Source organism: Myxine glutinosa, chromosome 12 (genome assembly GCF_964187855.1).
Source record: "Myxine glutinosa chromosome 12, kmMyxGlut1.1, whole genome shotgun sequence".
NCBI lineage: Eukaryota > Metazoa > Chordata > Myxini > Myxiniformes > Myxinidae > Myxine > Myxine glutinosa.
In genome coordinates, this window is record NC_136272.1 from 9,085,401 (window position 1) to 9,109,164 (window position 23,764).

At 45.1% G+C, this 23,764-nt stretch overlaps 1 protein-coding gene across 1 annotated transcript in view; it reads right to left on the minus strand.

Annotated features, from left to right (window-relative positions):
* Nucleotides 1-332: 332 nt before the first annotated feature.
* The window catches only part of CDV3 (CDV3 homolog), a 27,303-nt gene continuing 3,871 nt past the window's right edge, over nt 333-23,764 (minus strand). The window contains exons 2-5 of the mRNA XM_068133331.2: nt 14,498-14,574; nt 12,045-12,178; nt 1,737-1,908; nt 333-1,557 (exon numbers count right to left, since the gene is read on the minus strand). Coding sequence (XP_067989432.2) covers nt 1,437-1,557; nt 1,737-1,908; nt 12,045-12,178; nt 14,498-14,574 — 504 coding nt within the window. The 3' untranslated portion in view covers nt 333-1,436. The remainder of the gene's footprint in view (nt 1,558-1,736; nt 1,909-12,044; nt 12,179-14,497; nt 14,575-23,764) is intronic.

Below are 23,764 nucleotides of genomic sequence, written 5' to 3' on the forward strand. Positions count from 1 at the left end.
TATCGTTAACGTCCGACGGAAGAGTCTCCGGCTTGACGTCCATCAAGTGAGATGTACGTCGATGCGAAGCCCCGATGGTGAATCCACAGAATGGCGGTTTATAGTCGGGTCGAGAATAAAAGCCACAATGGATGGCTCAAAGGCCTACGTCCTTATCCTGATGCACTTTGCATGAGTAAATCGTCCCGCCACCAAAAGGTCGTTCAGAATACCATCCGCTATTCAGGAACCGTTTTTGGCCTTTTTGCCGCATCCGAAGAAAAATCGGAATTATTTCGACATCTACTTCCAAATGATCCCATTTCGCCATCTCGGTATAAAAAAACAGCAGGTGAGGGTGAAACACTTCACGAATTTTATCATCCCAATTCATTTCCAATATAATTGGCAAAATGCAAGCAGGATGTCCGTCGTCCATTTAAACAATCAATGGGACCAATGTGAGACAATTCAAATAAAGAATGATATGTGAAAACGAAACACCTCTTCGCTTCATATTGTCATAAAGTGGGGGTTGCCCCAAAGTCATAATTCATCGATTCACCCAAACGACGTGTTAATACTCGAAACATGGAACCACTCCGCCATTGTGACACTTTCCCACGGCGAGAGCAGATACAGGTTTAATCCGCGGCGCATTGATCGGGGGAGAGCAGGAAGAGGCGGTGGAGGAGAGGGAGGAAGGGACCAAGAAAGAAACACACATGGTGGACACGAGCGTGATGTCTTGTTTCAATTATTTCATGATTTTCAGTGAGACGATACAAATTGGCGTGCAAATATCAGCTGTGTCCATTTCAGCAATGACGTCACACTTTAAAACAATAATATATAAAAGGACCCCACCTTCCAATATGCACACGTGTGTGCACTCACACACGCATGCACGCACCACCATTTAAAACTCGATGAGACATTGGGAGAAGAAAAAAATAAATTCAAAATATCAAGGTGAGCAGGTCGTTTCAATTCAAGACCATGTGTATGCATTTAGGCTGTGCCCTTCAATAAGCCAGAAGGACACGGTCCAATGCTCTGAGCCAGCAGCAACCTTCATTTAAACAATGCCTGGCTTACCTCGATAGGAAACAATGATTGCTTGGGAATGGAGGGAGGCAGGGGAGGTGGGGGATACTGAGGGAACTTGTGGATTGTCACCTGACTTCATGTTCCTGCATGGCCATTCTGGAACAAAATGTTTTAACAGCAGGAGGAGCAGCAATAATTAATACTTTCTGCCCGTGAAATGACCTCAAACCTCTACCCACATCCAGCACCCCAAAAAACTGTGATTGCCATTGTGCAATGAGTGACACGCACTGGCCTTTGCAATACCATTACAATGCATCGTTTGCCCTCCCCCCCCCCCCCCCCCCTCCCAGCCCACTTCATCATAAAAGTCAGACACCTGGGGCCTCCCCACCCAACCCCAAATCCTAATCGCCCAAAACAGCAAACTGGTTCCCCAGCTCCAGCTCGAGTGGTTTGCTTTTGTCATCTTCTCTCGCTCGCATTCGATGCTTCACAGTCTCAAACGTCCTCTCCAAGTCCCTTTCTCTGCGGTACAGAAATGGTACCTTTGCAGCATGATTTGTAAACCGTCTAAAAATATGGACGATTTAAAATCTCTTGGGATTTGATTAGGCACAGACAGAATATTTCCAGAATATGGTGGTGGTAATGTGCGCAACGTATTTCAGAAAGGCAAGGTGCGTAAGTGGGCGAGGTTTACTCACCTTCGGCTCTCCGTTTTGGTGGCGGCCTGGAGCGAGGGAAACTGTGCCTCGCTCGAGATCTCCGGTGGGGCCTGGGGGCCGCGTCGAGGATGGTTTGGCGTTGAGCGATACCCGGGTGGGCGGTACACCCCGCCGACGACACCGGGTGTTGATCTCGGTTCCGAAACCTCAACTGATGCAGTGGAGGGGGGAGGGGGGCAGGGGCAAAAGGGGGGTGGGTAGGGGGAAAGATAAGAAGTCATTTAAAAATAATGACTTGCTAGCAACGACCAAGGCCTCCAAATCATTAACATGGTCAACAAAGGCTAAAAGAAGACATCTTCAAATTTAGCATTTTTTAAAAACCACAATCGGTACAAACCAATCCACCAAAGAGGTTTTTCTTGTCGAAATAATAGGCATTAGTATCTCGTTTGCTACAGACACAATGTTGGTTGCTAAGGAAGGATTCACAGAACATGGTCACGAGTGTTCAGATCACCATTGTTATCGTCGATGCATTCTAGTCTCTCCATTAAAATCCATCAATCGCCAGATGTAAATAAAGATCAACGTTGATTACCTCCACCACCAAAGATGGATGGAGGTTATGTTTTCACCCCTGTCTGTCCGTTTGTGAACAAAATATCTCAAAAAGGTTGTGCACGGATTCGGACGAAATTTGGCGGAGATGTAGCGTATGTGACAAGGACGAAATGATTAAATTTTGGTGAAGATCCAGATTCGGATCCGGCTACTAGAATTTTTAAAGCGATTCTTCATCATTGGGAGATAGGGCCAAAAACGATACATAGCAGGATATCTCAAAAAGTTATGGACGGATTTGGATGAAACTTGGTAGACCGGTTGGGTGTCTTACCAAGGCGATTTGTATCGATATTGGCGAAGATCTGAAAATGGATTCGGATATAAGAATTATTTAATTTAATAAGTGCTTCTTGACCATTGGGAGATAGGGCCAAAACGATATATAGCAGGATATCTCAAAAAGTTATGGATGGATTTGGACAAATCTTGTTGGACAGGTTGTGTGTGTGACAAGGAAGAATCGATTCAATTTTGGTGAAGATCCGGATCCAGATCCGGCTAGTAGAATTTTTTGAGTGATTCTTCACCATTGAGTGATATGGCCAACCAGGCGGAGGTATGCTCTCTACTGAGTGCCCTTCGAGTTTGCCCATGTGACCAAATTTTTTTTGTTTTGTTTCGAGGTACTTCTTCACAAACTTCAAGCACACCATCCATTCACGATGCATCAGGAGTTTTGCATCAATCGGCTCAGTGAACCTGGTGATCTTTAACAAAACAAAAAACATTAATCCAAGATGGCTGCCAAATGGCTCAACCATCATGAAAAATGACTCTCGGTATAGCCATCTTGGTGGGAAGGCACTTCACCACATACATTTTGGTTAGATTCCGTTAACGTTTACTTCGTTACTTGCGCATCATCTATCGGGCCATTTCCCACAAAGGGATACATTTGCAGGAAAAAAAACCCTAACACATTCTTCAACGTTGTCCCAATAACATAATGGAATGGTGGAGTCGACCAGGTATGTGTCGAGCTTCAACCCAGAATCACCGAACGGTAATAGGCCCGAATGAATGGAGAGGGCAAGGCCACATTCCCACTTGAAAATGAAGGCAAGTGTTACGTTAACAGTATCTTTCCGCCAAGAGAAAAATGACATGGTAACATTCCACTTAAACCCGGCAAAATTAAAATACAGAAAAAGAAGACCACAGGTAAACTTGATAAATTACTCATAGGACGGTATTCACGAATCCGCAACACAGAACAGACACAGAGACGAGCACTTAATGGATTAAAAGGAAAATACCCCCAATGGATGAAGGAATTTGGTCTGAGATGGTAGGATGGCATGGGATGTTCAGGGTCTTATGGTTCTTTGGGGTCTAATCACTCAAGCATGTAAAAAAGGATCTTAAGGGTCTTTGGGGTATTTAAAGGCTGAGGTAGAGGATGAAAATACCCTTAGGACCATCCCCAGGTCGGACTTGGACTGTGTGCGAAATTTGGTGGTTGTCGGCCCAGTGGTCTTTGCAAAAAACGTAAACAAACATACAGACAGACAGACATCCAAAATATTTCATGTATTAAATAAATCAGTTATATTACTCCAGCACAAACACAGCACGACACAGCAGGGCGGACACTGCAGAGGCACAGGCATGACACAGCAGCTCAAACCTGGCACAGGCACAACCCAGCAGCACGGACAGCAGAGGCACAGGCATGACACAGGCACGACTGTGAAGAGGTACACTACCGGTCAAAAGTTTTAGAACACCTACATTTTTCCAGTTTTTATTGAAATTTAAGCAATTCAAGTCCAGTGAATAACCTGAAATGGTACAAAGGTAAGCAGTAAACTGCTCGAGGTTAAAAAAAAATTTAGGTTAGCAAAAACGGGAAAATAATGTAAATTGCAGTTATATTGTAAAAAAGGCCTTCTTCAGGGAACAAGTAATGGGTTAACAACTTACAGTTGTTCTGCAGCAATGCAAGTAAATCAAGCCTTAAAAGTTGATCAGCACCTCTGCTGATTACTTGATTACAAACCCCCTGTGTGTATAAAAGCAGTTTTGGAACAGACTGTTATTACACCCTCTGAAGCATTATGTGGACAATATTGCACTGCAGGAAGTAGTATATTGCTATCATAATGTCGAGAAAAAGGCAATTAACAAAGGAAGACAGACAGACCATCATAACCCTTAAAAGTGTCGGACTTTCCTTTAGAGAAATTGCAAAGAAAGCCAAGGTGTCAGTGAGTACAGTTTCCTACACCATCAAAAGGCACTTGGAAACTGGAGGAAACTCTGACAGGAAGAGGTCTGGCAGACCCAAAGCCACAACAGAATCAGAAGACAAGTTTCTGAGAGTCAACAGCTTGCGTGATAGGCGGCTCACAGGACAACAGCTTCAAGCACAGCTTAACACTGGTCGAAGTAAGCAAGTCTCAGTTTCAACTGTGAAGAGAAGACTTCGAGCTGCAGGTTTGACAGGTCGAGTGGCAGTAAGAAAGCCATTGCTAAGATGGCAAAATAAGAAAAAGAGGCTTGCCTGGGCCATGAAGCACCGCCAGTGGACTACTGAAGACTGGAAGGTCTTATGGACCGATGAATCAAAATTTGAAATCTTTGGTTCATCACGCAGGGATTTTGCACGCCGTCAAGTAGGTGAAAGAATGGTTCCTCAGTGTGCGACACCAATTGTCAAACATTGAGGAGGAAGCGTGATGGTCTGGGGCTCTTTTGCTGGATCCAGAGTCAGCGACTTGCACAGAGCGAGTGGCACCCTGGACCAAAAGGGCTACCACAGCATTTTGCAGCGCCATGCAATACCCTCTGGTATACGCCGAGTTGGTCAGGGGTTCATCCTACAGCAAGATAATGACCCTAAACACACCTCCAGGCTATGACAAAACTTCCTTCGAGGAAAAGAACAAGACGGTAGGCTTCAAATCATGGAATGGCCAGCACAGTCTCCAGACTTAAACCCCATCGAGCTGGTTTGGGATGAACTGGACAGAAGGGTGAAAGCAAAGCAACCTACAAGTGCAACACATTTGTGGGAACTTCTGCAACAGTGTTGGGAAGAACTTACCGAACAATATTTGATTTCCATTGTAGAAAGAATGCCACGAGTGTGTTCGGCAGTTAGATCTGCAAAAGGTGGCTACTTTGCCGAGTCAAAAATTTAAATTAAATTTGGTTAAACAAAATGATTCTGATTTCTTTTTTATCTCCAATTGTTTATTTGTTCTATGCTTAATTTCAGAGTACATTGAGACATGAAACTGCATAAATTTCAATAAAAACTGGAAAAATTGTGTTCTAAAACTTTTGAACAGTGGTGTACGTACTATAAAACACCACAGCACGGAAATGGTGAACTTATTGTTATTTTAGTAAGATTCTAATTGTGCGTGGAGTCAGGCCAGCTGTGAAATGAGCCAATGGGTGGAAGGCACAGCTGGGCGAATTAGATATGCTGGCCTTTGCCTTTATGTGTCACGTGATAGCTGTTAACCAATGAGATTGCATATAAATGAAGTCAGAGAAGTGCCCTTTTAAAGGTGGTGGATGAAAATATGAGGTGGTGCATAAAAATATCCTCGGGTCGGACTTGTTCTGTGTGCCAAATTTGGTGGTTGGCGGCCCAGCGATCTTTGCAAAAAAACGCAACCAAACAAAACAGACAGAGCCCGATGAATTATATTTATTGGACGATTCGTTTTTGTTCTTCCAATGCATCAGAATAAGAAAACAAACAGACAGGATTGATTTAACCTTAAAACATATCACAGAAACCATGGTAAATGAAGTGTATGTAATGCATTGGTAAAGGTTTATGCTGATGAGTGCCTGATTTGAGGTGTACAGAGTGAGTGAGTAGAAGAAACACACAGGTAGTGACAGAATGGAGAAATTTAAAAGTGGAAGAAGGAAGGTGAAAGACAGAGATGGAGGCACACCATTCATGCTCGATTCACACACCTTCAAGAGAGTTGATAATTAGAAAATATAACAATTGTGAATGAAAAAGAAATGGAAAATTTGAGAAGATCGATTCATTGATTTGTGCTTTGCTTGAAAGCAAGTCTTTGGTTGCTTGGCAAAGGTGACACTTGGTGGTTTGCCATTGCCTTCCCAGCAATTAGTCATGGTAGGAATTTGTCATTCATTCAGAGTACCGGTAATAATTCACCGACACTTGTTGAAGGACACCATGGGATATTTTACATACACCAACAAATGATAGCAGAAGGGACACCCGGCTTAACGTCAATCTGAATCTGAGGGACGGCACTCGCACTGATGAATCACCCGGCCTGTGAATCACCAGAACTAACGTATCTATGACGATCTATCCTTGCCTAGTGCGGAGCGGCGTGCACAGCGGTGCGTCTGTTATGTCCAGTGTACATATGATTAGCACTCTAGCTCTTTTTCATAGAAGGTCCAGGCTCATGAAAGAGTTTGGACACAGAACAGGTCAGCAAAGGGAACAGCAGGAGAAAGAGGAAATGCCGACAGCAGGGTGGAGGGAGAAAGTCGATGGAGACGGACAACTAGCGGATGCAGGTAACGATGAGTGTTCGGGGAGAAAGCGAGGGATGAACAAGATGGGTACACAAGTAAAGATTTTGGAGTGGTCGGGGTAGTTTATTTGGTGTACAAAAGATCGTGGTTTTGGATGGCAGATGACTTGAGATGGTGGTGAACAGCTGTCTTGAAAACCTGGAGGGAGCCGAACTGTTCAGCCGAGCAGAGGTATGCGCTCTACCAAGTGCCCTTCTAGTTACATGCTGTTATTGACAGTTAAATCATAGGTATTCGTATAGTCACAGTAGATGTGTAAGCGATCAATCGATATGCTGTAACGGATGCATAGCAATGAGTAATTACAGCCTTTTTAAGTTTCATGATCGATGGGTTTTCTAACGTAAAATGCGGCGATATGCAGGTTCGACTGGTCATTGGTTAACAAGCAGGAAGCTGGGTCGTTTAAACTGTGCCTATGTATGTACCAGAACAGTATGGATGTTCCTGGAGGATTTGTTTGCCTAGGTGGAGTTATTGTTTGGTCTCAAAAACAGTTTTCATTTTTAGTGTTTGATTGCTTGCTAAGGGAATCCTTGATGTTTGAAAAACAAAGAAAAAACGGGATGGTACCAAATGTTCACAAGATCCCAAGATATTCCCACAGTGCTTGCTGATTGGATTAAAAAAAAAAAAAAAAGACCAAAAGTCTAACAGCGGCATAGCCGGGCTTGTAAAATATTATAAACCACAAACACACATGATTAGCTTTTTAAACAGTCGCTAATGCTGTTTATAACATTAAACAAAGAAATTTGGAGGAATCCTGACATCCATGACGTAAGCTTTACTTTCAGAACTGAGCGAAAATCTACTGCAATCTATATACCCCACAAGAGTTGAGGTGTGCTCATTTACCAAGCAGCCAGCAAGCGATTGCCAAGTCAGCCATTCCTTAAGGGTTTTGAATGGAGTGCTTGCTCGAATGCTTTAACCACTTGATGATCTCTCCACAAGAACCTTGGTAAATGAACATACACCCAATGTTCTTGAGACCAGACCATAGATCGACTGTAATCTACATACCCCAAAGAGGAATGACCTTTCCTGCCACTCCTGTAGTGAGCGGGTGTTTACGCCATAATGACATCTTCGTAATGACGTAGCATGACGGCCGGACACAAAACTGCCGCTACTTTAATGAATGAATGAATGCTCGTTTTAAGGCCATTTTTCCCCGCTAGAGCGGGGGTTAGCCTTGCGGGCCCCATGACAATCATGGTTCCCTGTTTGAGGCAATGTTTTTTTATGGCCGGATGCCCTTCCTGACGCCAACCTTTGGTCGCCTCTTACGATGCGCAGGGATACGGTGTACCTATTCTAAACCGGGGTACACACCGTGATCATTCATCCCAGCAAGCTGGTACTCAATTTGCTGACCTCGGAAAGATGACAGGCTGAGTCAATCACTTTAATATATATAAGAAATATATTTAACCTCCAGTAACGTTGCAGTCACTACAAAGGGATTAGTGTTACGATTATATTTACTATAATAATAACGTTAGGTTATTATTACGAAGATTCTATATTTTTTTTAAACAGAGGTGAATTCTTTACTTCAACAGTTACACCGCTTAAATCCATCACCTTTCCATTCACGACATTGGGATTAAAGTGTTATGGTTATATTTACTATATTATTATTACTACGAAAACGATACGACTGAAACGATACCACTGTATTAAGAAACCTGGGTTTAATTTGTCCGAAGCGGTCCGAAGGTGAGGCATGAAGCCTAAGGCCTATACGTACCGTATTGTTGGAATAGCCGTAACGCCGATGCTTTCGATATTTGATGATCATTTTAACAATCGATTTGTTTGTGTTTCACACTGAATGAAAGACGTAAAGGCAGAGCATGGCGATTCTGATATATGACAGGTTCAACAATATATTTGGCATGAACGGCATATAAATCAAAATGGCGGTGCATGGAGAGTCAGCTGCAGTACCACCGTAATGACAGACGTAATCACATCACCTGTCATGTGACCAGATTCTCAGCTCCAATTGGTATACGTTTGAGGGGACGGACATACATACATACATACATACATACATACACTGTTCCAGACGGCTCTGCCCGATGGGCTACACCATAAAAACCCAGGAGAGAGGCAAAGCGAGTAAGAGGAATCAAGTGGTTTTGCAAAGTGAGAATAATACAGTTTCAATTGTCACGTTGGGTATAGGAGTTTTGTCAGTATATTATACCTCATTAGGACTGTGTGTCGGCCAGGATACTTATCCCTCTGTTGGAGCTCGGAATGTTGTCGAGCTCTATAATTATACTGAAGAGGCTTGCATAGTGGATATATCCGTCGATTCAGAGGATCCAGGACTGCTGTGGATTCAGGAGTTGACTGGACTGTATAGAAGAGCAACACGCAAGGGCCCAAAGCATCATCAGACATTACGGGAATGCCAGGCTCACGAGCGTCAGGTGAATATTGCGTGCGGATCAGATTGACCGAATACAGCTGTGAATGGTACCGATACGTTCGGTGTTGCACCTGCTGGTTTTGAATACAGTTTCATTGTTCAATTGCCACGAGTGCTGTTGTGGTCATCATAGTGAACCCACAAGTCACAGACACCAGCTAACAAGTTCCTCAGTTCAACCCCTCATCATTACATATTGCTTCCTTCTGTTTCCTTCCCCCATGCCATTGCTTATCAAATACACATTGTCTTGGGGTGCATTCTGGTTGTTGTGGTTCTCCTGATCAAAAAAGACCTCTGGAGGTCTAATTGGCCTTGGTTCACAACACCGCACATCCGGACCATGTCGCGAGTCAGGCTCACTCGCCATAATTAGCATACGTCGTCGAGTCGGCGTAACGCTGGGTAGATTCGGATTTCCAATCCATACATTATCAAAATCAGGCAAGTAATCCGGTGGGGACAACCACAAAGCGGTCAACCATTGTGGTCGCATTGAAGCGACTCGCTGGACTCGAACCGGGCGATTATAACAACACTAATTACAAAGAGTTCCAGGCATATTGACTTGGAAGTGCAAATGAAGTTGTGTGCTTTCAATCGTCTGGTGACTGATCACACAATTCAGATGGAGATAACAACATCCTACACAAGTAATGGCCACGATGTGGATCGTTATTGGCGCTGAGGAAGCGCCTTTAGCGATTGACTTCCAGCCAGTGTAACGCTAATTCCTGTCACAGGAATTCTGAGATCATATAAGTGGGCGTGGCAGTTCCTGATTGGTTCGTGTTGGGGAACGCCTTCTCGCTGCCGATGTGACGTAAATTCGCGCACGCGCACTGGTGATTGGCGCTGAGGAAGCGCCTCTAGCGAATGACTTCCAGCCAGTGTAACGCTAATTCCTGTCACAGGAATTCTGAGATCATATAAGTGGGCGTGGCAGTTCCTGATTGGTTCGTGTTGGGGAACGCCTTCTCGCTGCCGACGTGACGTAAATTCGCGCACGCGCACTGGTGATTGGCGCTGAGGAAGCGCCTCTAGCGAATGACTTCCAGCCAGTGTAACGCTAATTCCTGTCACAGGAATTCTGAGATCATATAAGTGGGCGTGGCAGTTCCTGATTGGTTCGTGTTGGGAACACCTTCTCGCTGCCGACGTGACGTAAATTCGCGCACGCGCACTGGTGAAACTTACTCGATCCCATATTACATGTACTTTCATTGCATACAAATTATACTTCCTCCTCGAAATTCCATGCCCGAACCTCAGCGCAATCCAAGAGGATTCACTTGTTCTGGCTCAAGGTCAAAAATCCAGATCATATCACATATACACAGACTTAAATAATCACATGAAAGACCAGGTACTGCATCTGAGTCATCAGAAGGAACCCGAATAAGCAAAGAGCAAATATTGAGTCATCAACAGGAACCAAGTTAACATTATGGTTACCTCCACCACTGAAGGTTTTTGTTAAGTTTTCACCCCGTCTGTGAACAAGATATCTCAAAAGGTTGTGGACGGATTCGGACAAAATTTGGCAGAGAGGTAGTGTATGCGACAAGTACAAAATGACTAGATGTTGGTGAAGATCCGGATTCGGATCCGGCTACTATAATTTTTAAAGTGATTCTTCACCATTGGGAGATAGAGCCAAGAACGATAAATAGGATATCTCAAAAAGTTGTGGACGGATTTGGACGAAACTTGGTGGAGAGGTTGTGTGTGTGACAAGGATGATTCATTAGATTTTGGTTCAGGTCTGGATCCAGATCCAGCCTATCAGTGGGATACAAAACAAACTGGTGAGCCTAGCGGAGGTATGCGCTCTACAAAGTGCAGTTCTTGTTTCAGCTGCTACTGCACAACCCTCAAACCCATCCAGGCTTGGCCAAGTGAACCTTATCAAGTGACCTTACAAAAATAATTATGATATTTCACTTATCTGTATATAGATATATAAAGAAAGACAAATCGAGTGTAAAAGAAAGGAAAAAAGAACAAACAAAAAAAAGAAAAAAGAAAAAGCAAGAATTGGGATAAATAAGGTGAAATGTAAAAAAATAGAAAAGTGTGAAAGCAACGAAGAACAAATATACCAATATGAACAGGCCTACCTGCCATCCTTTTAAAGTGACAAGCAATATAGTTGTATTTTACTGTAAAATAATGACAATATTACCGTAGTATTACGTAGAAAAAGCAATGTAATGTAACAAATTGCATTTTTGTTTATCGGATAAAGAACACAACAAAGAAGAAAATTAAAGAACCTGTTTGTTTGTTTGTTGGTGCCATTTGATCACACAGCTCATGGTGCTGTAATTCCAGGTTCAATTCCCATATACCGTGTCCATTTGTCCATTGGCATGTCTGTGATACAACATGTAGAAACTCCGCCATGAGTCTTAGACAGTAGGAAAAAAAAAATCGTAATCTTCAGCCGTGTTAAACAATGCACTCTTGGAACAGCAATTGTGATTGGCCAAGTATTTCAAGGCTGCGTTGATTGGCTGAGTTGTGTCCGCTTCAGACGAACAGTTTCATGGTAATCGATGTGAATCGGTCTTTCACTGGATTAGTAAAATCCACACAGTGAATAATAATGCGACAACTTGAAAACTATTTTACTCACAACACAATAACAACAATTGAAAATAAACATGACCGTGATCTTAACGAAATGCAACAATTCCTGGCGAATGTAACCTCGCATTTCGTTATACCTGAAGTGGCAGGTGTGTTGCCACCACTTTTGTTCCAGGGACCTTCGCCCCTTTCGCTGTCTCTTTGCATTCCATCGCCCACCTCACTCTCCTTTTCGTCCTTGCTTTCTCCATCCTCCTCTGGCAAATCCTCACTATATAAAGAGCACAAGCGCAACAAGTAGAAAACACAAATGCTTCGCTTTCTATTTATATGGACGTTCCATGTACGTGCGCAGCCAGAGGGGGAAAGTAGAGTATAACAAGTCAGGAGACGACGATGGTTCACGAGAGAGCGGTATTCAAAGACAAAGGACGGACTATAACCGAAACAGGCCCGGAAAGGCCAGGCCTGGAAATGTCAAAACGAAGGTTACTGACCTTGAAATGAGATAGGAAATAATGTATAATCAGTTATGAGGTTAGTTAGCTACACAATACCGAAAATTCGGTGAAAACATGAAATCGTGGGGGGGGGGGGGGGGGGGAGGAAAAATGAAAAATCGAGCTCCATGGGGATAGACACATGACATTGGCCTAACCAAATATCGAAGCCCCTGTCAGATTCCACCAAACCCCCCAGAGAAGATGTAGCTTCAAATCGATTACCTCCTAAAAATACATCTTTTTCGGGCGTGGCTCCGCCCACAATGGGCGCAATAGTCTCACTCTAGGCAGGACACAACTAGATCATGATATCAACCTCCCACCCAAGTTTAATCAAGATCGGATGATATCATTGGGTAGTTATGCTGCGGACAGACAGACACACAGACACACACACACGACGAATATAGTGCTCACTTGATAACTCGTGAACCAATAAAGTGCGATGGGGGTATTTAGTAAACAAGGAGAGAGGGGGTGATAATCTTTAAAGAATTTTAAAATCGATGATGGACATTCAACGGATGGTTTTGATTAAATATTGTTATGGTTTTGCAATAAAAGACCCCCTCTAGTTAATTACATGACAATATGTAACCTGCAGTCGTCAGTTATTTCTTATTAAATGTAAAGATTAGCTCCCTTCCCATTGTGTAGTAATTAAAGCAGATATGCGTTGACTTAGGCAGGCTTCCAACCCCTCGAAGCAAACGTTGGTTCATGAATGAATAACCGCACGTGATCAACCACGACCAGCGGAAGAACGGCCGTGAAACCTTCCAGAGGGAGGCGTGGCTGAATGAATGACCGCACGTGACTAGCAGTGACCAATGGTAGGTCGTAGAACCTTCCCGAAGGAGGTAGGGCTGAACAACCGCACGTGACCAACAAGCGCCCCGGTCGTGGAACCTTCCAGAAGTAGGTGGGGGGGGGGGGAATGACTGCACGTGACCAACCTCAGCCAATGGTAGGCCATGGAATCTTCTAGGACATTCCACCCGATAAAGGCCCGTGCCGATCGTTCTTCGAGCTCTCTCTCTCCTCGTTCGTCCTTCAAGCCGACCGTCCTCCAAGCTGGTTCTTCCATGCTGACCTTCTCCTTTGTCCTCCGAGCGACCATTCTTCGTGCTGACCGTTCCCTGAGCTGGATCTTCCTCCGAGCGATCGTTCCCCGTGCTGGGTCGTCCTCCGTGCCGATCCTCCTTCGTGCTGTCTGCCGGATCGATCCGTGCGCCACGCGCGGGAACTGCCGGACCCAAGTCTGCCTCGGAACATCTCCCGGTACGAGTCTAACCGGTGTGTAATTCATTCCCTGTGTGTGCGAGTGTGCCAGGCGCTTGTGTTGGGATTATATAGGTAAGATTTGTTGTCAAGTCTGCTTCTCGTAAATAAAACGTGTACATTTTGTTTCCTCTCGACCTGCTCGTGTGCGTCCTCTTTCCCCATTGACCCAGCATCATCCGAAACTGAATCTGGTTGCTCAATTAGGCCGGTAGAACACGCAGGGTAAAACCACGACCCACACCATGCGACCCGCTCGGCGCACCTGATTAGAATAGGTGAGGGAATGCGAGGGGTTCAATTCCCCGTCTTACCGGCCACGTGGTCTCGAAGGTATTCGGATAACGATCGATAACCCTTCGACCCGTGATTGGTGGATTGGCGATTGGAGTTGCTACGCAACCCGCCGGGTGCGAGTTTCGTCTCGCGATCGACAGCCCGTGGACCCGGTGTCCGAGGGGAAACGGGGACTTAACCCTCCCCCCACGCCCACCCCCCACCCTTAGTATGTCGACAGAACCGGGCTCCGCAACAATATTTTAAAGAATGATTTTGGTCAGTATTGTCTTTTGAAAACAGTATTTTTTGTTTCCATAAAATTTTTGCTTTGAAGGCCTCAACCCGGAAGTCACATGTGGTATGTGACCTCAAACTATATGGCGCAGGCAGATTATCCCGACCCTTAAGGTTATTCGTGAGTCACCTGCATTTTTATTAGCGAGTCATTAATTAGCGAGTCAATTTGACAAAACAAGGAAGGAAAATGCAAAACAAAAAGGAAATGAATTTTAAGGGAAAATACTCACCCAACTTGTAAGGCTTGTATCCTTAACCCACTGTAATCAGTCTCTTTCTGCTCAAACTCTTTCCATTCCTCTTCTTCCTGCACCAAACATACAATTTAAAGAGCATTTTGTATCAATTGCATAATACACCAAAGGATGTACATTTTCACCAAAACACATCCTGGAATTAAGCATCAGAATCTGTATATAAAGTGGGAAAGGTCGGTTTATTGATACATATTGATAGTCGGTGGGTCAATTCCCATAAGACCCTTAAAATGCAGTTTTCGTCTGCACCTCTTAGATATTAGGTGTCTGTGTTTTATTTTGTACGTATTTGTATATGAAACCATTTTAGCTAGGGAAACCCTCTGAGAAAGTGTCCACTCTGCTTCAAGATTACATTTCAACGGTGTGACCCCCCCCCACCCCCCTGAAATCCGACCGATCCGAAGCCAACAATTATAAATTGGAACATTGTTTTTCCTATGTATATACATCTTTTCGATCATTTGAAGCGCGTTTCTCAGTTACTCTGACGTGCTGAGTGCAGATACAATGACCACAGACTGTTAATCCTTTTTAGGTTGGGCCCATCTGTGAAATCCAAGATGGCCACAACTGATTATGATAAAACATTTTAATTCTCACGTGTTACGGTTTGTGACCTTTTTCTTCTTCCTTCCCCCACACCCTCCTGTGAGTTAGACCAGGTGGTTTGGTCCATGGGTATAAAGCCTATGATTGGCTGTGGGACAGGGGGAGTGGCCAGGAAGGTGATTCAGAGGAGTGAGTGGCCATTTTGGGAGAGGGCTTATGGCAGAGTGCTTTTTGGGGTTGTAGAGTGTCCAGCTGCAATCTCTCTACCGGAAGGGTGACGTTGATCGAACTCTTGTTGCCTACTCCTACCCTCTCGTGCTGGGCCTGCACTGGGGCCTACCACTAGGCCTGCACTGGGGCCTACCACTAGGCCTACCACTGGGCCTGCCTTGGGGCATACTCATGGACTTGCCTACTCCTACCGTCTCGTGCTGGGCCTGCACTGGGGCCTACCACTCGGCCCGCCTTGGGGCCCACCACTGGGCCTGCCTTGGGGTCTACTATGGGGCCTGCCCTGGGGCCTACTCTTGGACCAGCCTACCCTTGGACCGGCCTACTCTTGGACTGGCCTACTCTTGGACCTACCTACTCGTGGACCGGCCTACCCTTGGACCGGCCTACTCTTGGACCTACCTAGTCTTGGACTGGCCTAATCTTGGACCTGCCTATTCGGGTTTTTCCCTCTCTTCTCCCTTCTTTGTTTTATGTGTAGGAAGAGATTTTCGTGTGATAATAAATAAATAAAGACCGTGTGATTGAAGGCTTGGTCTGGTGTGCTTCAGGCCGTAACAAATTGGGGGCTCATCCAGGATCTTGGATTACATGATACCTGTCTTGGATTTTTGTTTTTTCATAATAGTAAGTTTTTTCATTGGCAGATAATTTGACTTTTGTTTACGGTGCTGATACTTCCATATTTACTACCGTCGTACACCATGGCCGAGGAGATGGATTTTGAAGGTATGGAATTTGTGGAGAAGAAGGGGCTATCGGTGCAAGATGTAGAACTGTTACGTAAGGTAGAGTTACGAGCTGTAGCATGTTCATCTTGGGGTTAGTGGGACATCTCGTATGAAAAAGGCGGAGATTGTTTCGGCTATTGGCAATCACATGGGTTTGGAACCACGGGTAAGATTGAGGAGTGAAGCCTTGGAATTGGCCCGGATAGAATCAGAAGAAAGACAGCTCAGACTAAAGTTAGAAGACAAGGAACGGCAAAGAGAGTTTGAAAGAGAAAATGAAGAAAAGCAAAGAGAGTTTGAAAGAGAAAAGGAAGAACAGCAAAGAGTTTGAAAGAGGAAAAGAAGAACGACAACGAGAGTTTGAGTTAAGAAAATTAGAAATGCAGGTGGGACCGGCCCAACCCGTTGCCATAGATTCAGGTGGGGGTCAAAATGATCTCCCCTGTTCCTTTGATGTGGCTCGGAACATTAGGCTTGTTCCCAAGTTTAACAAGGAGGAGGTGGAAACGTTTTTTCTGTCTTTTGAAAAGATAGCAAAACGTCTTCAGTGGCCCGAACAATACTGGACCCTGCTACTACAACGTGGGTTCATAGGGAGAGCCCAGGAAGTGTATTCAGCTCTGTCGGAGGATCAGTCAGAGAATTATGAGGCTGTTAAAAAGGCTGTGTTGTCAGCCTATGAGCAAGTTCCGGAAGCATACCGGCAGAAGTTCTGAACCGTAAAAAGACAGGCTGGGCAGACCTTTGTGGAATTTGCGAGGGAGAAGGAAATGAGTTTTGATCGGTGGTATCGTTCTCTACAAGTGGATAGGACCTATGGTATTCTAAGGGAGGTTATCTTGATGGAAGAGTTTAGGAACAGTATCCCCTTGGACATTCGGACACACCTTACGGATCATAAGGTTGGTGAGTTGAAAAAAAGCTGCTGTTGGTGCAGATGATTATGAACTTACCCATAAGAGAGGCCTTGGTTTTCCTCATTATGGTACTACCTGGGATAACAAGGAGGGGGTTAGTGAGGACCGGTCAGAGGGGAAGTGGACAGACCATAGGGGTCCATTGGTGCGGCCGTCTCTGGGTAGACAGTTTGAGGGGTAGAGTCAGGCATCTCACTGGGGACCGGCCCCCACGTGTTATTACTGCAAACAGAGGGGACATCTGAAGTCGAACTGTTGGAAACTGCAAAGGGATGAGAAGCAGGTAGACTCCGTTAGACCTATTGCATTGGTTCGAACCAAAGTGGACAGCCCCAGGGATCGTGCCCTTACAGTTAAGGCTGAGGATACTGCGGACCTTACGAGCCCCGTACAGGACCATTATAAACCCTTTGTGTCAAATCAAAGGGCCAAGTGTCTTGGGATGGGAAAGTCAAGTCCGTAGTTATTCTGAGGGAAACTGGGGCCGCCCAGTCGTTGATGTTGTCTACCGTTTTACCATTGACTTTGAGTAGTTCGGGGAAAGCAAGTGCCTTACTCCAGGGCATTGCAGGTCATTATGTCCCAGGCCCCTAACATAGGGTGAACTTGAAGTCAGATTTGGTCACAGGACCCGTGATGGGAGGAATAGTCCCCACTCTCCCCATAGAGGGTATTAGTTTTGTATTGGGAAATGATTTGGCTGGAAATAGGGTTGGTGCTTCCCCAGTAGTGAAAGAGAGATTCCTCGAAGAGACTGAGAACCCTAACCTTCGGGACTATGTAGGTACTTTCCGGGAAAGACTTACCCCCGCCTGCAATGTCGCCAAGGAACATTCGAAAGTATCTCAGCGAGTAATGAAGGCCCGTTTTGACCTGAATACGACAGCTCGTAATTTTAGGCCTGGAGACAAAGTGCTAGTTTCACTACTACCTCTGCCCGGGGAGCCACTATTGGCGATGTCTAGCGGTCCCTACTGGGTCGAAAAAAAGCTGAGAGGTGAACTATGTGGTGTGGACCCATGACAGATGGAAACCCCGCCGGGTGTGCCACGTTAATATGCTTAAAGGGTACTATGAGCGTGAGGCCGACCTCGGCCGGCCAGTTGGTAGGTCATATAAAGCATCAAGGTATTGACTCGTGAATTAGATAGCGTGGCTCCACAAGCACCTGATAGGGAACCGATAGGGCTTTTAGTACAGCCGTACCCCTTGAAAATTGTACATATTTCGGGTCGAGATAATGTCATGGTAGATGCTCTATCTCGAGCTTAAGAGGTTTTTTTTCGTGTCCCTGCATATGAGCTATGATGCCTGTAAATGTCACAAGGAGAGATGGCTGTTTGTTTTTTGCACTGTTTATGCTGGGTTAAGTTTATGCTTGCACTGTTTATCCTGCCTTTGTAAAAGAAAACTTTTCTTGGGGAAAAGTTTTCTTCTTTAAGGGGGGGAGGTGTTACAGTTTGTGACCTTTTTCTTCTTCCTTCCCCCACACCCCCCTGTGAGTTAGACCAGGTGGTTTGGTCCATGGGTATAAAGCCTATGATTGGCTGTGGGGCAGGGGGAGTGGCCAGGAAGGTGATTCAGAGGAGTGAGTGGCCATTTTGGGAGTGGGCTTATGGCAGAGTGCTTTTCGGGGTTGCAGAGTGTCCAGCTGCAATCTCTCTACTGGAAGGGTGACGTTGATCGAACTCGTTGCCTACTCCTACCCTCTCGTGCTGGGCCTGCACTGGGGCCTACCACTAGGCCTGCACTGGGGCCTACCACTGGGCCTGCCTTGGGGCCTACTCGTGGACCTGCCTACTCCTACCCTCTCATGCTGGGCCTGCACTGGGGCCTACCACTAGGCCCGCCTTGGGGCCTACCACTGGGCCTGCCTTGGGGCCTACAATGGGGCCTGCCCTGGGGCCTACTGCCCGGCCTACTCTTGGACCGGTCTACCCTTGGACCGGCCTACTCTTGGACCGGCCTACTCTTGGACCGGCCTACTCTTGGACCGGCCTACTCTTGGACCGGCCTACCCTTGGACCGGCCTACTCTTGGACTGGCCTACTCTTGGACCTACCTAGTCTTGGACTGGCCTACTCTTGGACCTGCCTACTTGGGTTTTTCCCTCTCTTCTCCCTTCTTTGTTTTATGTGTAGGAAGAGATTTTCGTGTGATAATAAATAAATAAAGACCGTGTGATTGAAGGCTTGGTCTGGTGTGCTTCAGGCCGTAACACATGTTCTAATCTAGATAAGGTACATACGTGTATGAACTATCGTTTTGTATGTTTCCAGACATGAGGATACAATACCCACATTATTTCTTTGGTAAACTACACATAATTGTTGGTAAATGTCAAGTGTATGTCGAACAGGGCTGCAGCAAATTCGAAAAAAAAATTCTTTTTCTTTCATTTAGAAAGCAAGTAACCTCAATATGACACCAAACGCATGTATTCATGTGTTAGTTTGCTAAGAAATATTTGAAGCAGATATGAATCAGAAACAACCAATGCACACAATATAGATATTATTTTTTTAGCATGGTGGATATATATTATTCACCATATTCTACAGCTAGTTAAGATTTCAAGTACTAATATATGTTTACAGTAATTATATAATATTGTAACGATTTTGAGAAGTGTGTAACGAATTTGAGAAGTGTAACGGTTTTTGAGAAGTGTAACAATTTTGGAGGAAGTGTAACGAATGTGGAAACGTTACAATGTGAACGTTACAAAAGTACGGTAACACCCTGTTAATGTAAATAATGGTCGCAGTCGGCCTCCTAGTTAATTCCATGAAACTTACACGCAGGTAACGATATATCTTTTAAATAGTGTATTTCCTTATTCCATGTAGGCTAAATATGTGTTTCCCACTAGATTGACTTTGCATTGTATCAAACAAAATAAGCGTAGGCCCTTCCAATTTCCCCAAAACCTCCCTTCCAATTGCCTTCCGCATTTTGGGCGGTTTTCTTCAACCACCATTGGCCACGAGGTAGGGTTGGGGAAGAAAGGCGTGTCTCCACCTCGTCATAAGAGGGAAGGAGTGAACCAGCCCTAACAGCCAATCAACACCGCGGTGAGCGACCCGGTAGGCGTGCCCTCGGAGCCGGCGGCTTGAATTCGCCCGAGGTGATAAAAGCGACTGTAAGGGACTGCTTTACGAGAGGCCTTGGGAGATGAGCAAAGAGACTGCACCAAGAGGATCGGTGAGATGCGAAACGCTCCAAGCCAAGGAGGAGAGGTACTCGGCAAGGAAACCAGCTTTGGAGAGACGCGCTGAAAGGAGGGAGACGGCTCCACCCCAAGAAGAGGAGCAGGTGTGCCGAACCAGCGCGTGACGTCTACCGCAGCGGATACACGACGGAGGGTTTCCCGCCAAAACCGCGAGGAATTGCGAGCTGCGGCCTCCCGACTTTGCCTCCCTCTCAAGCAATCCACCTCAAGCCCTACCTGCCTGCATTATCCCCTGTGTAAGTGTGAACGTCCTGTCCTGCTCGTTGTCTTGGGGCTAAGTAAAAATGAATAGTGTAAGTTAACGATTCGCTGTGTTACTGCTTCTTCCATCCATTGCTTGTGTGTGTATAATAAATCTGTTCTTCCTCCGTATTCTTCTTCTTCTTCTTTTTCATTCTCTTTCGGTCGCTTTAGAGATTTCCCGATTGAATATCTGTGGGGCGATCTGGTCAACGTCGGGTGAAATCGGGTTTTAATCGGGGAGTAACTGTTCGGACGCGGTTAAATACACCACCGCTCGGTCAATATAACATCTAAAGCCGCGTCGGTAACAATATTTATCATATACTTCCAGATCTGAAACAGTGATTCGTCGACGTTGAGGAGCCACGATGCCACCGGTGAAATGGAACCAGTGCGTCTGTCATGGGTACAGTGAAACTCCAGGCAAGGAAGTCACGTTCACAACAGCTTCGTGGGGTAAATTGTGCGATGCCGCGAAACGTCGGAAAGACCATGTCTACGAAACCCTAAAACAATACATTGACGGAACAGTTCCACTGCCAGTCGAAGCCAGTAGCATCGTGAAACATATCAACTGCTACAAAGTGTACACCCTCGAAAAGAGTGTACGCTTGATGGAAAAGAAGCGTGTAGCTCGTTCACCACTTGAGGATGCATTTGATGAAATCGCCGGTTGTTCCCCACAAAAAAGATTTACACGCTTTAAAGTTCAACCCACTGATCTGGGAAAGTGTATCATATGCCAAGAGCTATACAAACAAGATAAAAAAGACCGACGAAAAAAACACAAGGCCACACCATTCACATTGCTCTCTGCAGTGGAGAAACTCAAAGAAGCAGCAGCCGTACGTAACAGACAGTCGTATTGTCAATCATCTTGCAGGAGGGGCACGTGGTGGCACAGATGCCATCGCAGGGGATTTACTGAAGCATGACGTATGCTACCATGATTACACAAATTCTTATGCTCTACGGGTCATTTCAGCAAAGGCTTCTTTACCTAAAGACTCCAACCACAGTAAAGATGCTTCGCATGACATCATCACTATGATCCAAAAGTCAGTAGTTGATGAGCAAGCAATATGGACCATGGCGACAGTACGCAACCCGTTCGTTGCAGCTTCGGTTCCTCATGGATCGTGTACGAATCCCAGTATGCGACATCTAAAAGACAAACTTTTAAACCACTTCGGAGACAATTTGCGTTTCTATCGCCCACCCAGAAAGAATGAATCAGAGGTGTTGTTTTCATGTCAAATGGAAATAGGAACGGTGATGGTGATTCAAACCTGTCAAGACATGGAACGTGCTTTGAAGGATAAAGATGTCGAAGATGATTTCAATTTTTCACCAGCAGACGACGAGCAAACGCCTATGCACAAAGCATATTATCTCAGTCTACATATCCGGAAGGAACTCGAAAAAGTTGAAAACATGAGGTGGCCACCAACACCTGATTGCTGCACAACAGAGTTTGCAGAATCCTCTATTCCAAGCATCCTTTTCAACATGGTATCTTGGATAGTCTCCGGAGAAAAACACTTCACTGAAACGCTTGTGAAGCTTGATGATGCCAAACACAAAAAGGTGCTTTCCATCTGCCAAGACATCCTATATTGCTGTAGAGGTGGTAGAATTCTGACCCCAAAGCACGTTTCATTGGCCATGGCTGTTCGAAGAATAACAGGGGGTACAGAACTGGTGACCATGTTGAACAAATTTGGTCACACTGTGTCTACAAGCAAGATACAAGAAATCGAAAGTGCCATAGGGGAACTTCGCCAACAAGAAGGAGATGTGCAAATCCCATCAAATATCGTCAAACCTTGGCTGTTATCACGGCTCTGTCCCGACCTCCAACTCCCAGATGCCATTTACACACAGGTAAGATATTGCTCTTTAGCATTGTGTGCCAACAACACAACTTCTTTATTAAATACTTGAGCCTGCCAAACGCAGGCTTTAATATGCATAAAGCCTAGCCGCGCTCGTGTTCCCTTCCCCTGCATTTTTGCAGCATTTGATTTATCAATGTTGTCACTTTAAAAGTTGCCGATCATGCTCGCCGGTGGTGGATAATGGGGTCGGTCCCTGCTGGGTGCGCTCGCAGAAAACAACGGCAGTAAACGGGGGAATCGCACGATCTCATTGGTTAACGGAATCTGGGTGTAGGTCATTGTGGAATGGCTAGGCCTACCATGACAGAAAACATTTCACGACGTGATGAAACAGCCGATAAATATTTGCATTACAAAATTACGGCACCCATTATAAACAGGATTGGTATCCTAGGCTAGCTACTGATTTAAGGATTAGTATTTTTTCATATGTCAAACTTTTAAAAGGACTTTAAAAGACAAGTATTTAAAAGTGTTTGAGCTCTCCCCTTCGGACTTTGTGATTCATTGAAATCGAATTAAAGCCCAGGTACCATCATTCCAGTCGTTAGAATCCGAGGCTTACGCCTCGGACAATACCTCCTTCCAACACGGTACCTGTCGTGGGCTTTATTTTGATTCAATGAATCTAAAAGTCCGAAGGGTCGTGTTCACACCCATAAATAATGCATGCGTCATGAAAATAAATCAATAACATTTTTGAGAAAACATCATCAAATAATGCCTTTTCCGAAACGAGCACCTTTCTTGTTGTTGCAGGTGGTGCCCGGATGGAGCCGACAAAACCAGATCCTGTGTAGCACCGATGAGGGACAGCTTTCCCATAACATAGGGTACATGCCTGTGATCAACGAAGCACCCGGAGATCTTTCCATGGTGTATACAGCTTTGACCAAAGCGAGCAACGTTGTGGACCTGCTGGACTATCAGGCCACTAACACTGAACACGGCAGAACATCTGTTGTAATCACATCTGACCAAGCTGTGTATGCAAAAGTGGTTGAGGTTTGCAACAATCCACGTGTAAAGAATGACCTCGAGAATATCGTAACATAACAAGGTTGAACAGTCTGTGGTCTCTGTATCTGTAATCAGCATGTTAGAATAAGTTAGAAACCCACTTCAAGTGATTGTAAAGATGTATACACATGCGAAATACAATGTTCTAATTGAAAGTTGTTAGTTTCGGTTCAAAGGGGGTGACACGGTTGAAACGTAATTTTGAGGCAGAATGGACACTTTCTCAGAGGGTTTCCCAAGTTAAAATGTTTTCTTATACACATATGTACAAAATAAAACACAGAAACCTAATATCTAAGAGGTGCAGACGAATTTTGTTTTTTTAAGGGATCAGCCCATGGACAATGAATACCGTTCCAGGTTCCCACAAATTATGACCAAACTTGGCATGTGTTAGGGTTTGGGGGGGGGGGGGG